The sequence below is a fragment of the Marmota marmota genome, unplaced genomic scaffold (assembly GCF_001458135.2).
Source record: "Marmota marmota marmota unplaced genomic scaffold, marMar, whole genome shotgun sequence".
Taxonomy (NCBI): domain Eukaryota; kingdom Metazoa; phylum Chordata; class Mammalia; order Rodentia; family Sciuridae; genus Marmota; species Marmota marmota.
Window position 1 is genome coordinate 28490810 of NW_026000026.1, and position 13510 is coordinate 28504319.

The window sequence follows — 13510 nt, forward strand, 5'->3', positions numbered from 1 at the left end:
AAGAGACAGGGGTTAGGGGGTGGCACGAAGGCAACTGGAGCGCCTAGTCAAACAGTTGCTAACTTGAGGCTGGGGGAAAGTCGCGGTGGGGAATCCCTGCGCAGCGTGGGACACTTGAGCCCAGCTGCGAGGTGCGGGGCACGGAGGGCGGCACTGCTCCTTTCCAAGGCTCAGGTGCATGATGGCTGGCAGGTGTCCAGGCTGGAATGTTGACTGTGGGGCATATCCGGAATGGTGAGGGCCTGAGACTGAGAAGGATTGGAGGGCCATAGGTAGCCAGGAAGGTGCTGGTGCTCCTGGAGCATCGGCAAGGCGCGCCCCCTAGAGGAAATCTCTGGAGTTGACAGTGCAAGATTGGGCTTGGTTGGGGGTGGGAGAAAGAGTGAAGAAGAGATGCTGGTCCCACAGACTTGGACACCACTGGGAGTGAGGAGACAGGGCCCAGGACGATGGAAGGGTATCTGGGACCCACGGTCATAACAGTGACAGCTTTGTTGCCGCCTTATCTCTTTCCCTAAGTGTCCAGCTTGGGTCCCCCCTCCAGACAACCAGAGGCATTGAAGCCAGAGACTCATGAGAATCTGGGGAAGGAATAGCACCAATGTAACCTGTTGATTTGTCTCCTACTCTTGTCCCAGTCATGGTCTGATGTGATCCCATTTCTTCTGGGATAAAGGGATGTTTTTCAGTAAGGTTCTGTCAGGGTCTGGAGGCACCTAATTTTGGACAAGTCATTTTTTTCTTTCCTGCTCAGCAAACGTTTCCATTTATATTTTGCAAATTTCCTTGCTTTCTTAATACTGATTCCTTGCCTTTTGAATATTTTCCATCTTAACAATAAAAGAACTTGAAAGCTGGGGTTGGGACTCAGTGGTAGACAGCTTGCCTAAGGTGTGATGCCCTGGGTTTAATTCAAAAAATAAAGAATTTAAAACTTGATTATCTGTTGTTTCTACTATATTTTCTGGCCTATACTACCTTCAAATGTCTAACCCAAAATATAAAATGAGAAATTCATCCATTTCTTGTATATATCAATAGTTCAGTTTTTTTATAGCAGAGTAGTATTCCTCTGTATGGTAAACCAACATTTATATATCTATTCCTCTGTTGATAGACATTGAATTTTTTTTTTCAGCTTTTGGCTGTGACAAAAAACAAAAAAAACCCCATGAACATTCATGTATAATAAAAAGATACATTGTTGTATCTTTTTGAAAACATGTTTTAATTTTTCTTGGGTAAAAAACCTAAGAATGAAATGGCTGGATCATATGGTAGTTGTATGTTTAACTTTTTAAGACACTGCCAAATGGTTTTCCGAAGTGTTTGCACTGTTTCACCTTCCCACATCGGCAAGGCGCGCCCCCTTGAGGAAATCTAGTTCCTCCATATCTTGGCCAACATGGTATGGTTAATCTTCTTAATATCAGGCATTCCAACAGGTGGACAGTATCTCATTATGGTTTTAATTTGCATTTCTCTAATGCTTAAAGATGTTTAACATTTTAATGTGCATATTTGTAATCCATTTATTCTTTTTCCTTAAGTGTCTGACCTTTTATTGGACTTTGAGATTTTTTTTCCTGGATACAAATTCATTATCAGACAGGACTTAAAAATACTTTCTCCAAGAAGTTTTTAATTTTAATGATGTGCAATTTTTTCTTTTATGAATTCCACTTTTGGTGTCATATCTAGGAAAACTTTGCCTAACTCAAGGTCACAACAATTTTCCTTTATTCTTTCTTTTAGGTTTATACTTTTAGTTTTACATCTAGATATGTTGTCTATTTTGAGTTAATATTTGTATATGGTGGGAGCTATGAATTGAGAGTAGTTTTTTCCTTATGTGAAGATATAGTGGTTGCAGCCTACTTATTGAAGACTATCCTTTCTCCATTAAGTTGCCTTTGTACCTTCATTAAAACTGACTTGTCCAGATGTGTGTGGATATATTTCTGGATTTTGTGCTATTGATCTTTTAGTCTTTATGCCAATACCACAACCTCTGTCTTTAACTCTATAAGCCTTGAAATCAGGTAGTGTTAGTCCAACTTGTTCTTATCTAAATTATATCGGCTCTTCTAGATCCTTTATGTTTCTAGAAGTTTTAGAATCGGATTAGTTTCTACAAAACTGTTGGGATTTTTATTGTGCTTGTATTTTGTGTGTGTGTGTGTGTGTGTGTTTGAATTTGGAGAAAAATCAACATTTTAAGGTCTGACTCCTATCTGACCTCTTGGGCAAGTACATCTCTCCACTTATTGAGATCTTCTTGAATTTATCTCAGCAATATTTTTTAAGTGAATTCTTTTTTTTAAAATATATTTTTAAATATTTATTCTTAAGCTTTAGGTGGATACAATATCTTTATTTTACATTTATGTGGTGCTGAGGATTGAAGCCGGTGCCTTGTGCATGCTAGGTGAGCACTATACCACTGAGCCACAACCCCAGCCCTAAGTGAATTCTTTTTTCAAAATTTTTATATGTATTTTTAGTTGTTAATGGGCTTTATTTTATTCATTTATTTATATGTGGTGCTGAGAATTAAACCCAGTGCCTCACATGTGCCAGGAAAGTGCTTTACCATTGAGCCACAATCCCAGCCACCATCTTAGCAATACTTTTAAGTCATTATCTTTAGTCATATTTACCCAAAATGCTTCTTATTTTTATCATTGTAAATGGTATTTTTTATTTTATTTATTTTTTCCTGATGCTTAGCTTTTTTATTTATTTATTTTAGTCATACATGACGGCAGAATGTATTTTGACATATAATACATACATGGAATATACATACATCATTCATATTGTCTATTCTATTCTGCTGCCCTTCCTATCCTCCCTACTCCTCCCCTCCTCTCCCATCCTCTCTATCCAATCTAATGTGACACACTTTTTTTTTCTTTTTCTCATTACAACATCATATATGTATTCTGTATAACAATGAGGTTCTCCTTCCATCTTCCATGCAACTCCCCTTCTCCCTCTTTTTCCCTCCCACTTCTCTTCCCTATTTAGTGGTAGTATTCTTCTCATGCTCTTCCTCCCTATCCCATTTTGAGTCACCCCCCTTATATCAGAGAAGACAATCGGCATTTGATTTTTAGGGATTGGCTAACTTCACTTAGCATAATCTGCTCTAATGCCATCCATTTGCCTGCAAATGCCATGATCTTACTATTTTTTAGTGCTGAGTAATATTCCATTGTGTATAAATGCCACATTTTAAAAATCCATTCATCTATTGAAGGGCTTCTAGGTTGGTTCCACATTCTAGCTATTGTGAATTGTGCTGCTATAAACATTGATGTGGCTGTGTCCCTGTAGTATGCTCTTTTTAGGTCTTTTGGGTGTAATCCGAGAAGGGGAATAGCTGGGTCAAATGGTGGTTCCATTCCCAGCTTTCCAAGGAATCTCCATATTGCTTTCCAAATTGGCTGCACCAATTTGCAGTCCCACCAGCAATGTGAGTGGACCTTTTTCCCCGCCCCCCGAATCCTCGCCAGCACTTGTTGTTTGACTTCATAATGGCTGCCATTCTTATTGGAGTGAGATAGTATCTTAGTTTTAATTTGCATTTCTCTGATTGCTAGAGATGGTGAGCATTTTCTCATGTATTTGTTGATTGATTGTATATCCTCTTCTGAGAAGTTTCTGTTCAAGTCCTGGGCCCATGTAAATGGTATTTTTTAAAAATTCTGTTCCTGCTCATTTCTAGTACAGAGAAATACAACTGATTTTTGTATACTGACCCTGTATCATAACCATGACCATGAATACATGAATATACGGTCTATATAGACAATCCTGTTATCTGCTAATAAATTTTACTTCATGTTCCATAGTCTGTGTGCTTTTTATTTCTTGTGTTATTGTAATGGCTGGGACACCCAGTATACATTGAATAGAAATGGTAGAAGTAGACAGACTTGTTTCTGATCTTAGGGGAAAGTATTCCTTTTTTTTCTGTCATTAGGTATGTTAGCTGTAAGTTTTCTGTGGCATTGATGCCTTCTATCAAGGTGAGAATAATTCCTTCTATTCCTAGTTTGATGAAAGTTTTTATCAGGAATGGATACTGAATTTTATAAAATGTCTTTTCTATATCTATTGAAATTACCATGTTTTAAAATTTTTAGTTTGATGTAAATTACATTAGCTATTTTTAAATGTTAAACCAAACTTGCATTCCTAGTTTTAAAAAGGAAGTTATACAGTTTGAAGGTGGTAGAGTAATGATGATAGTTTTCCATCTTGGAAATCACCCAAGTAAAGATGAAAATGAGAAAAAAATGCAAATATTATGTCTGATGAAATCAGGAGAGAATAGAAACTATAAACAAATTAGGTGGACAGAGTGAAAAAAAAAAAGAGTGTACATGGAGTAGAAATTGGTATATCCACTTTGGAGATTATCAGGGAGCATTTACTAAAGTTGAATAGATACATACTTTATGACCCAACAGTTCCACCTAAGAAACAAGTACATCTGTCTACCAAAAACCTTAAACAAAAGTGTTCATAGATGCTTTATTCATGGTAACCCAAACCTGAAAAGAATCCAATTGTCTATCCACAGAATAAATTGTTGTCTATCAGATAGGATAGTACACACTAATAAAAAGTCATAAATTACTGATAACCTGGATAAATCTCACAGATGTAAATTGGGGAGAATCCAGACACAGGAGTGCATTTTATATGATTTTGTTCCTTATAATTTCAAGAACAGGCTAATTTATAAAGCAGGTATGGTGGCTCCCATCCGTAATCCCAGCTAGTCAGGAGGCTAAGACAGGAGATTTCAACTTCAAAGCCAGCATGGACAATTTAGGGAGACCTGTCTCAAAATCAAGTATGAAAAGGGCTGGGGATGTAGCTCAGTGGTTGAGTGCTTCCCAGTATATGTGAGGCTCAGGGTTTGATCCCCCATATCACACATACATGTGCACACACCTTTTGGGGGAGGTATTTAATGAGAAGGGGCACAATGGGAAATTTCTGGGATTGTGGAAAAGTTCTACATCTTGACCTGGGTTGTGGTTACATGGACTCACATTTGTAAAAAATTAATTGAGATATACTCTCTAGATTTGTGCAACTGGGCTAGGGTTGTGGCTTAGAGGTAAAGTGCTTGTCTAGCATGTGTGAGGCACTGAGTACTGAGTTTGGTCCTCCGCACCACATAAAAATAAATAAATAAAAATAAAGGTACTGTGTCCATCTACAACCATATATATATATATATTTTTTTTAAATAAAATTTAAAAAAAAATAAGGCTGGGGATGTGGCTAAGTGGTTCAGTGCCCCTGAGTTCAATCCTTAATAACCGCACCCCCCCCACAAAAAAAGATTTGTACAATATATTGTATGTGAATTATGTCAATTAACAAGGAATCAGGGTTCCCCCCCCCACAAAATAAGAGTAGTTTAATATGAAAACATAAAAATGATTTAATAAAAGAAACAAAAAATAGAATTCACTGTATAAACAGAACAGAGCAGAATAACCAATTAGTCCTCATAATAATAAAAAGCAGTTTTATCATCTGATATCCATTCATGATCAAAACTGTTAGTAAACTAAGAATGGACTTTTTTTCTTTCTAGTACTGGGGATCAAACCTAAGACCTCATGTATGTTAAGCAAGAACTCTACCACTGAGCGTATCCCCAGCTACTGGAGAGGGATTTTCTTAACTGAATAAAGATTACTTGTAAAAAACCTAAACAATATCATAATTTTTAACAGTGGAAATTTAGAAGCAATTCCTTTTAAATCAGGATCCAGTTGAAAATGGTTAAGAACAGCAATTCCACATACCTTTGTTTGGGAATCTGAGTGCAGAGTAAGATGAGGAATACACAGGAAGACAGCCCATTCTAACATCTGTCTTTCAGATTCACCTGGTTTCCTTCAGTTTAGAATTTCATAACTTTCATGTGTTACAAATATTTTACAAGTACACAATAAAAATTTTAAAAACTTGAACAATTTTTAAATCTCATTTCATTAGGCTGAAAGATGCCAGATTATAAGAGAGTACCTATTGAATGATTCCACTTATAAAAATTCTATAAAATGCAAATTGGTCTGCAGTAACAGAAAGCAGATCAGTATAATGGTTGCTTGGGGACAAGAGCAAGAGAATGCAAGGAAATTGTAGGCGGGGTAAGAGGGAGAAATTATAAAGAAGTAGAAGGATAAATCTGATCATTTTAGGCTGGTGTGGTGGTGCTCACCTGTAATCCCAGCAGCTTGGGGGAGGATTGAAAGTTTGAGGCCAGCCTCAGCATCTTAGCAGGCCCCTAAACAACTTAGCAAGACTCTGTCTCAAAAAAGTAAGTAGAGCTGGGCTGTAGCTTCGGGGTAAAGTCCCCAGTATAATAATAATAATAATAAAAAAAAGATTATCTTGATTGTGATGATAGTTTCACAGATGTATACATTATCAAACTGTACACTTTAAATATATGCAGTTTATTGTATATAAATTACACTTCGATAAAGCTGACTTAAAAAAAAAAGAATAGGTGCATTTACTTGCAATCAGAGTTTATCTTTCACTAGAGCATGTCTTAGATGTATCTGACATATAAACTGAACACAAACTGAACACAAAACCTATGCCACAAACTGAATAATGTAACAGAAGGCAAGTTATCTACTTTTGTTGGAAAACTTCCATTTTAGATCAAATGTTTTGAAAAAAGCAATTCTACTAGTTTTAACTTTTCTTAAAAAAAAAAATATTTCCCCTCTGGAAAGTAAAGGTTGATATCAGAGTAAAGTGCTCATACATTTTTTTGCTTCTTTTAGAATATCTTGGTATGGCAAAGGAATGGATCTAATTCTTTGAAAACCAAGATTCAAAAAACAAAACCAAGATTCCATGAGGAGACAATGCAAGACTGTCTTACTGAATGACTTGTTAATGGTCAATCATGGTTTCTGAGACAACACAGTTTGAATTCTGTTCAGAGCCAATAGTGGGCCTACATACTGGGGCAACATAAGATTTCCATTATTTTTGCATCTCAAAATAAAAGCCAGGAAATAATTTAAAAGCAAATGATGGTGTGTATAAATCTATTTTTAAGTTTCTTGTTACCCAGTCATGATTGAATAAAATCTGTAATAGAGGAGCCAAATTTTTACAGGTGCTTTATACTACATGCTTATATGACAACAAATTGAAAATAATGTCTTTATTCTATTATGATAAAATTCAAATTTAAAGAGAATAGGATATTTCAGCACATTTTAATTTTAAAAGTGAAAAAATTAAGGCTAAAAAGGGTCAGGACATAGATATAAAGTAATTCACATTGCAAAATGGGGTAGAAGTGAAAGAGGTAGAATGCAGGGGAGGTTGAGCATGTGGAAGAGTCTCAAGATTGCTTACAGAGTGAGAATTCCAGAGTCAGGATGGAGTTCCAGAAGCAAGTGGAAAAACCCTGGAATTACTGAATAGGAGAGGTGACAGGGAATTCCTGGAGAACAATATGGCAAGCAACAGAGAAGGCCCAGCAAGCCTGGACAGCTCACATTGTTTTTATCCTGCAAATCAACCCAGGTGCACACTACTCTCTAGCAACAGTCAGAACCTCCAGAATTAAAGGTGCAAAAGAGTCTGGACACAAGAAAGGGTTTTGAGAAAGAAAGGCATAAAGCAGCGGCAAGGGGCTGGGAAAAGTAGATGCAGTTGAAGGGCTAGTCCAGGATGGGTTTTGCTAAGGAAAAAAACTTCTTTTTCTGCAAAGAAAATTATCTATTCATATCTCTTTAAAAAATTTATTTTTGTTACGTGCCCTTTGTTTGTTTATGCCAACGAAATTCAAAAGTATTTGTTTCAGGCACTGGGTTGGTACCAAGACTGCTCTTCTAAAGGGTTTTATCAACTTGGGTTGCCTGTACCTGTTCCTCAGCACCAATGTGTTAATCACTTCCTTTTGCTTCCATTTAGTCTAGTAGATTGCTAGCCAGAATCAACAATTTTATGATCTACTATTTATCTCCTTTTGTGTTAGACATTAACATCCTTTTCAAAGGATTCATTAATAAGAATGGGAAGTGCAAGAATCATGTGCCATGCCCTCCCTCCATTCTACTTATTTAAGGGATCTTCATTTTTTTCTGCCACTACATCACTCATTAGCCCACTGCCATGTTCCATCCTGGACGCCTCCTGCCACTTCAGCCCAACATTCCACTGCTGATGCTCTTTGTAGGATCAGAATCCAAGGGTCAGGATCACTTGTCAAAGCTGAACTGCTGTACCTCTCTCTGCTTTTCTTAATTTCCACGTGGAGTTCAGCAAACCCTCTACACTACTACTCTGGTCCCGCAACCATGTTGGATTTCTTCTTTTGATTCCCACAACCAAAAGTTGGTCTTCATTTAATTTGTTCCCACTGCACAATACATCAAGTAAATAGTGAGTTTCTAACTGGTCTCCCACTTGGATTTGGGAGGTTCTGCTTTAGTTCTAAACACTTACTGAGTGCCACCATGGGCTAAGAATTATGCCAGATAAAGTTATCTACCTCCAGGGATAGATGAATATTGAATATATACATGATTACATGCAACTGGGAAATATAGATAAGAATTAGCCAGATCCAAAATTTTAGCCCTTGGTTTTTCTCAGGCCCAAAGAGCTGCTGACAATAAGAGACCTCTCCAAAATCTTTGCTAAATTTATGTGTTTTAGTAAAGATAGACATGAATGTGTTAGACAGCAGAAGAGCACATTCAGTGATTTCTAAATAGTGTGGCCAAATTTCCAATATCAGAGAAAGTGAAAGGCAACCTGACCAACTCTTAAGACCGTGGTTTGGGAGGCCCACTCCCTTTATACAGAATATGTCACTCTGTCCTTCCATGCCTTTATTGGTGACAGCAATGGACAAGAACAATGCCAGGCCCAACACCTGGGGTGCCAAGCAGGCCCTGCAGGGCTCCTGGCACATCCAGCCCCCAGCCCAACATCCAATCTACCCAGGCCATGTTCCCGAATGGGCATGTCCCCGTCTGTCCAGTTTGTATGTGTGGATCAGTCTGTCTGAGTGCCTGAGCCGTTGCCTACAGGGTCCCACCATCCTTGGCACATGGTAGGGGCTGTTGGGAACACAACGTGGCATTCCCCGGTGGACCACTGGGCCTCGGTGCTGACCATGGGAGACAGGGCCAGGGACTGGAGGTGGCAGGGGGCCAGGCACAAAGTTCACTCCAGGGCCACATCCTACAAAAGAACCAGCTGTCAGAGTGGGCTTCTGACCAGGGTGAGCAAAGCTCTGCCTTCAGGCAGCTCTGGTCTGCTAGGGTGATTTCTCTTGGCTTTGGTTTCCTCATTTGCAAAATGGGGATACCACTTCTCCTACCTCCAATGGGTAAATTATGATAATCAATGAACTGATTAAAGAGTCTGTAGGTACTATTCCAAATTGAGGGACTACTGTCACCAAACTCAATCCTGGGGGCAAAAGGAGTACCCAACTCCTCTCGGCTTACCTGGGTACAGCAGGCTGGGCTGGGGGAGGTACAAAGGGAGACTGGGAGAGGTGTTAAGGGGGGTCACAGAGGCACCTACCTAGGTTGGGTGGCATCGAGAAGTCCTCCATTGGATTGTAATTGAAGAATTCATGGGGTGGAAAGGGCTGGCCTGGGAAAAAAGGGGCATCCTGGGGCAGGGGTGGGAACAAGGGAGGTGGTGAGGGCTGAGGAAGAGGATAAGGAAAAGACATGGGAGGGGGTAAAGGAGAGGGTGGGGGTGGAGGCAAGGCCAGCTGCTCCCCGAAGTCTGGGGACTGCCTATGGCTTCCCTGGAATGGATGATCCATCTCTGGCCAGTCCTCAATCCACGGGTCTAGGAATGGGATGATTGTTTTAGAAAGGCCTGAGAAGCCAGACTGCCCTGAACTCTGGTTAGCCACACTTCCAGAGTTCTTCTCTATTCTCTCAGAGAACAGGGCTACCAGGCTGGAGTACCATGTACCTTCCACCTAGTTTTCCTCATTCTCTCACATTTTAGGCCAAGCTCAAGATATGCTCCTTTTTTCTTGCTTCACATTTCCCACTCTTCTGACTCCATCCTTCCCTCCCACACCTATTTCCTGTGCTTGCTCAATTCCTGAATCTTTAGCTTTTTCCTCTCCCCAACTCCTTCCCACAGACCAATAAATAAGCCAAATATAAAGATCTTGTTCTCCCTTCTCCCATTGGCCCCCCTTTCCTTACAAAGTTCTACAAGGACCATTTTGTCCCATTTCCATGCCCTCATCAATTGCTCACCATCTCTTTGGACCCTACTCCATGCCTTCAATGCATTTCCTACTAAAGGCAACCACTCATGGACATATTTAACCAATGGTCAACAGCCTCTGTCTTCCTTGAAAGTGCCTCTCTATCTTCACCTCCTTGTGTCTGCCATCAGTCCCTCTTTCCTGCCAATCTGAAGTGTGAGTACTGTTCTGCTTTCTTCTTCATGGTTCATACTCATACCCTCTACTTCTTGCCTGGTATCTAAATACAAATCCCAGGTATTTCCACAGTACCTCAGACAGATCTGCCCTAATCAAACTCATCAACTCATCCTTCCACCTCAAATCAATTCTTCCATTGAATGTCCTTAATTACTGTAGCTTCAAATTAGATTCAGAAGACCCAAGACACCACAAATTAGCCTTAAAACCTTTTCTTTGCTGGGATCAACTCTGTCATCTATAAAACAATAAAAGTCCTAATTCACCTCCCCGATGGATGCTCCAACTCCTGGCTACTAAGTTCTGGAGATCTGCCCGTATGATATTCCCAGCCTCTCTGTGTCCCCCACCCTTGTGCTGAGACAGTTTCTAACATAACTTATGCCTCCTATTCAACAAACACTGTCCTCTTGGAACTGTGTACAGAGTGACTATGCTAGACCCTGGGATGAAAGGGGTGAATTGTGAACAAGTGAGGCAGGAAACTAGTCTTTTGAAGACAGGATGGAGGGGAAAGGCAGACACAGAAACAATCAGCCATGATGCCCCAGGTGTGAAGAGGCAGGGACTGGGAGGCTAACAAGGAAACAAATGTTTTGCAGTGTAGAATGTTATGGCTTAGATGTGATGGGAACAGTACCCCAGAACAAGCAGGAGGGGTAGAACCCTCAGAAGCCTGTGCTAGTAATGAGTGATAGGGCCAAGGACAGCAGTTCTAAGCTGCAACCAATGACACTGGGACCCTGAGGCTGAGATGAGCCAACAGGATCTTGTCCACTGAACCCATTCCTGTGAGAATAACCTGCATCATGTCTCTGCTCAGCAGTCTTACAGCTGACTGCTCCCCCTGGTCCTCTTGCCTCTGCCACACTGCCTCGACTACCCTTCCTCCATTTCTATCTTTCCATACTCCACACCTGTGCCTAGCTAAAAGTACACCCATTTTTTTCCCTGTTCACCTGTTGAGTAGAATTTTTTGACACCTGGCCTAATGCAATAACCAATGCTTGCATAAGCTCACTCATGTAAACAGAGGAACTACACAATTGGACTGTAAAGAACTGGACTCAGACTAAAATGTTGTTCCTATGAGCTAACCCTCCACAGAGGATGATGAAGGCACACTCAGGAGCCATGACAGTCCTTCAGAGACCCCAACTCTCTACCTCTGTTCCGTTCCTTTCTTGAGTCCTATGTTCTGACAGCCCTACCTGCATCACTACCCAGCCCCTCTGTGGTAGGGCTCACCAGGGGGACGGTCACGCTTGGGCAGTTCCACACCCCAGGCATCAGCCACATGGGTCAGAAGCAGATGTGAGAGGTGGCGGTGTGCATGCTGGTCCCAATGGACACCGTCTCGATGGCGGTGCCGTACTGCATGCCGGAAATGAAAGTGGAGGTCCAGGACATCGAAGCAATGGTCCCCGGCCAGTGTAGCGCTGTAGAAGTTGCCCTCAACTACATCCCGTCGTAGAGTGCCCGCCAGTGGCTGAAGCTGAGAGAGAAAGTGCAGCCTCTATGAGGGTCCCCTATCTATCAGCTAGTTTTTCATCCCCTGTCCAGAAAGGCCTCAGTTACTTGCCTCTGGCAAAAGAAAACCCCCAGTGATGCGTTTGCCTAGGGGCATTGCCATGTTCCACACCAGCAAACAGGAGTCTGGCAACACTTGGTCCATGCGCACAAACACTCGTTCCAGGTTCTCTCGGTAGCTTTCCATTGAGCAACGGCCATACCTATTACATAACATAAAGGGTGGGCAAGGAGCACAGGGGAAGAGCCATACCTCCACCTCCAACCTGTATTTACCTCTCCCCTGCCCCAACCTGGAGAGATCCCAGAGGCAGGAGTTGATGATCACCAAGTCGGGGGCAGGCCCATATGTCAGCTCCTCCAGGACGTCCTCAAGGTACTCAGAGTAAACGCGGGTGAGGAAGTAGAAGCGTACAAGGTGGTGGCCAGAACCCGAGCAGAACTGGCGGACCTCGCGATACTGTGTCCCGTTGTGCAGCTCACCCAGTTGGCCCCCAGCCACCAGCTGGTCCTGTTCAAAGCTCAGCTCCCCCTGCCCACCCCCCAACCCTGCTGGTCAGACCCATGCCAGGGAGGTGGACCCTGCCAGGCCAGGGTCTGCACCCACCCACCACTGGCATAGCTGCAAAGCCTCCCTCACCTTGGCTTTCAACTGGGCAGCTGTGAGCAGTGAGTCTTTCTGGAGCAGAAGCACCAGGTCCTTATACACAGCTCTCTGGACTGCAGGGAGACAGTGATTCCCAAGGCTGAGGCAGACCTTGCCCCATCCCAGCTCTTCCCAAGTCTAAGCCTCCCATCTTCCCAGGGCTGGGCTGCCCAACACCAGCTCCATGGAATATTCACTTAGGTACAGGAAAAAAGGGAAGATTTAAAAGCCCTGGCACTGCCTGTTCTTTCTATTTGTGCCCCTCTCTGTCAAAGTAGAATATTTGACCCTAGATCACCTGGCAAAGTCAAATTGGTCAAGTCCCCCAGGAGACACATGATACAGCCCATAGCTCCTTTTGGGGAGATCATGGGAGACTGTGAGGGAGAGAAAAATGCTAAGCAAGGATGGGCAAAAAGTGCACAAGTTACATGTCAAGACACCTGTGGAAGATGTGTAGGGAATTAAAAAGGGGGGGGCATCTATTTAACTAGAACAGACTAGGGGGCAGAGAGACCTGAGATGGAGGCAAAAGGTGCAAACATAGAAACAGGTTGCAGATGCAGGTTTGGGACGCGTCATTTTAGAGGGGGCACTCACTGGAGTCCCCCAAGATGACCACGAACTTGTTGTGTAGCAGCTGCTGGACTTCTGAGGCCTGGAAGTGGACCATGGCGCTTCGCAGCGGGCGGTGCGGCACCTCGTTTTCCAGACAGAAGACCATGCCGCCACCGACAACGACGGGCTGCAGAGAGAGGCCACTAAGCCGCTCGAGGGCGGGGACATGGAGCAGGTCGGCCCCAGGGCCCGCCCTGGGATAAACGAGGCCTGCGCCA

General features: G+C 42.1%; 1 protein-coding gene across 2 annotated transcripts; it reads right to left on the reverse strand.

Annotated features, from left to right (window-relative positions):
• Nucleotides 1–8886: 8886 nt before the first annotated feature.
• On the reverse strand, nucleotides 8887–13504 carry Pced1a (PC-esterase domain containing 1A). Of its 2 annotated transcripts, XM_015482251.1 has the most exons (7): nucleotides 13275–13504; nucleotides 12669–12748; nucleotides 12322–12560; nucleotides 12081–12231; nucleotides 11747–11993; nucleotides 9607–9882; nucleotides 8887–9258 (listed from the first exon to the last, which is right to left on the reverse strand). In XM_015482251.1, exons 1-7 carry the CDS (start codon nucleotides 13396–13398, stop codon nucleotides 9011–9013), a joined length of 1365 nt encoding a protein of 454 aa, XP_015337737.1. In that variant the 5' UTR covers nucleotides 13399–13504; the 3' UTR covers nucleotides 8887–9010. The 2 variants fall into 2 exon arrangements, with proteins under 2 accessions (XP_015337737.1, XP_048667167.1); XM_048811210.1 differs by lacking the exon at nucleotides 12669–12748.
• Between the last annotated feature and the right edge of the window lie 6 nt (nucleotides 13505–13510).

Coding starts and splice junctions, on each gene's coding strand:
- Pced1a (XM_015482251.1), bottom strand. CDS start 13,398: ATGGTCTTCTGTCTGGAAAACGAGGTGCCGCACCGCCCGCTGCGAAGC. Junction 12,561..12,668: donor CTGCCCAGTTGAAAGCCAAG/GTGAGGGAGGCT, acceptor GGGGGTGGGCAG/GGGGAGCTGAGCTTTGAACA. Junction 12,232..12,321: donor TGCCTCTGGGATCTCTCCAG/GTTGGGGCAGGG, acceptor GTTATGTAATAG/GTATGGCCGTTGCTCAATGG.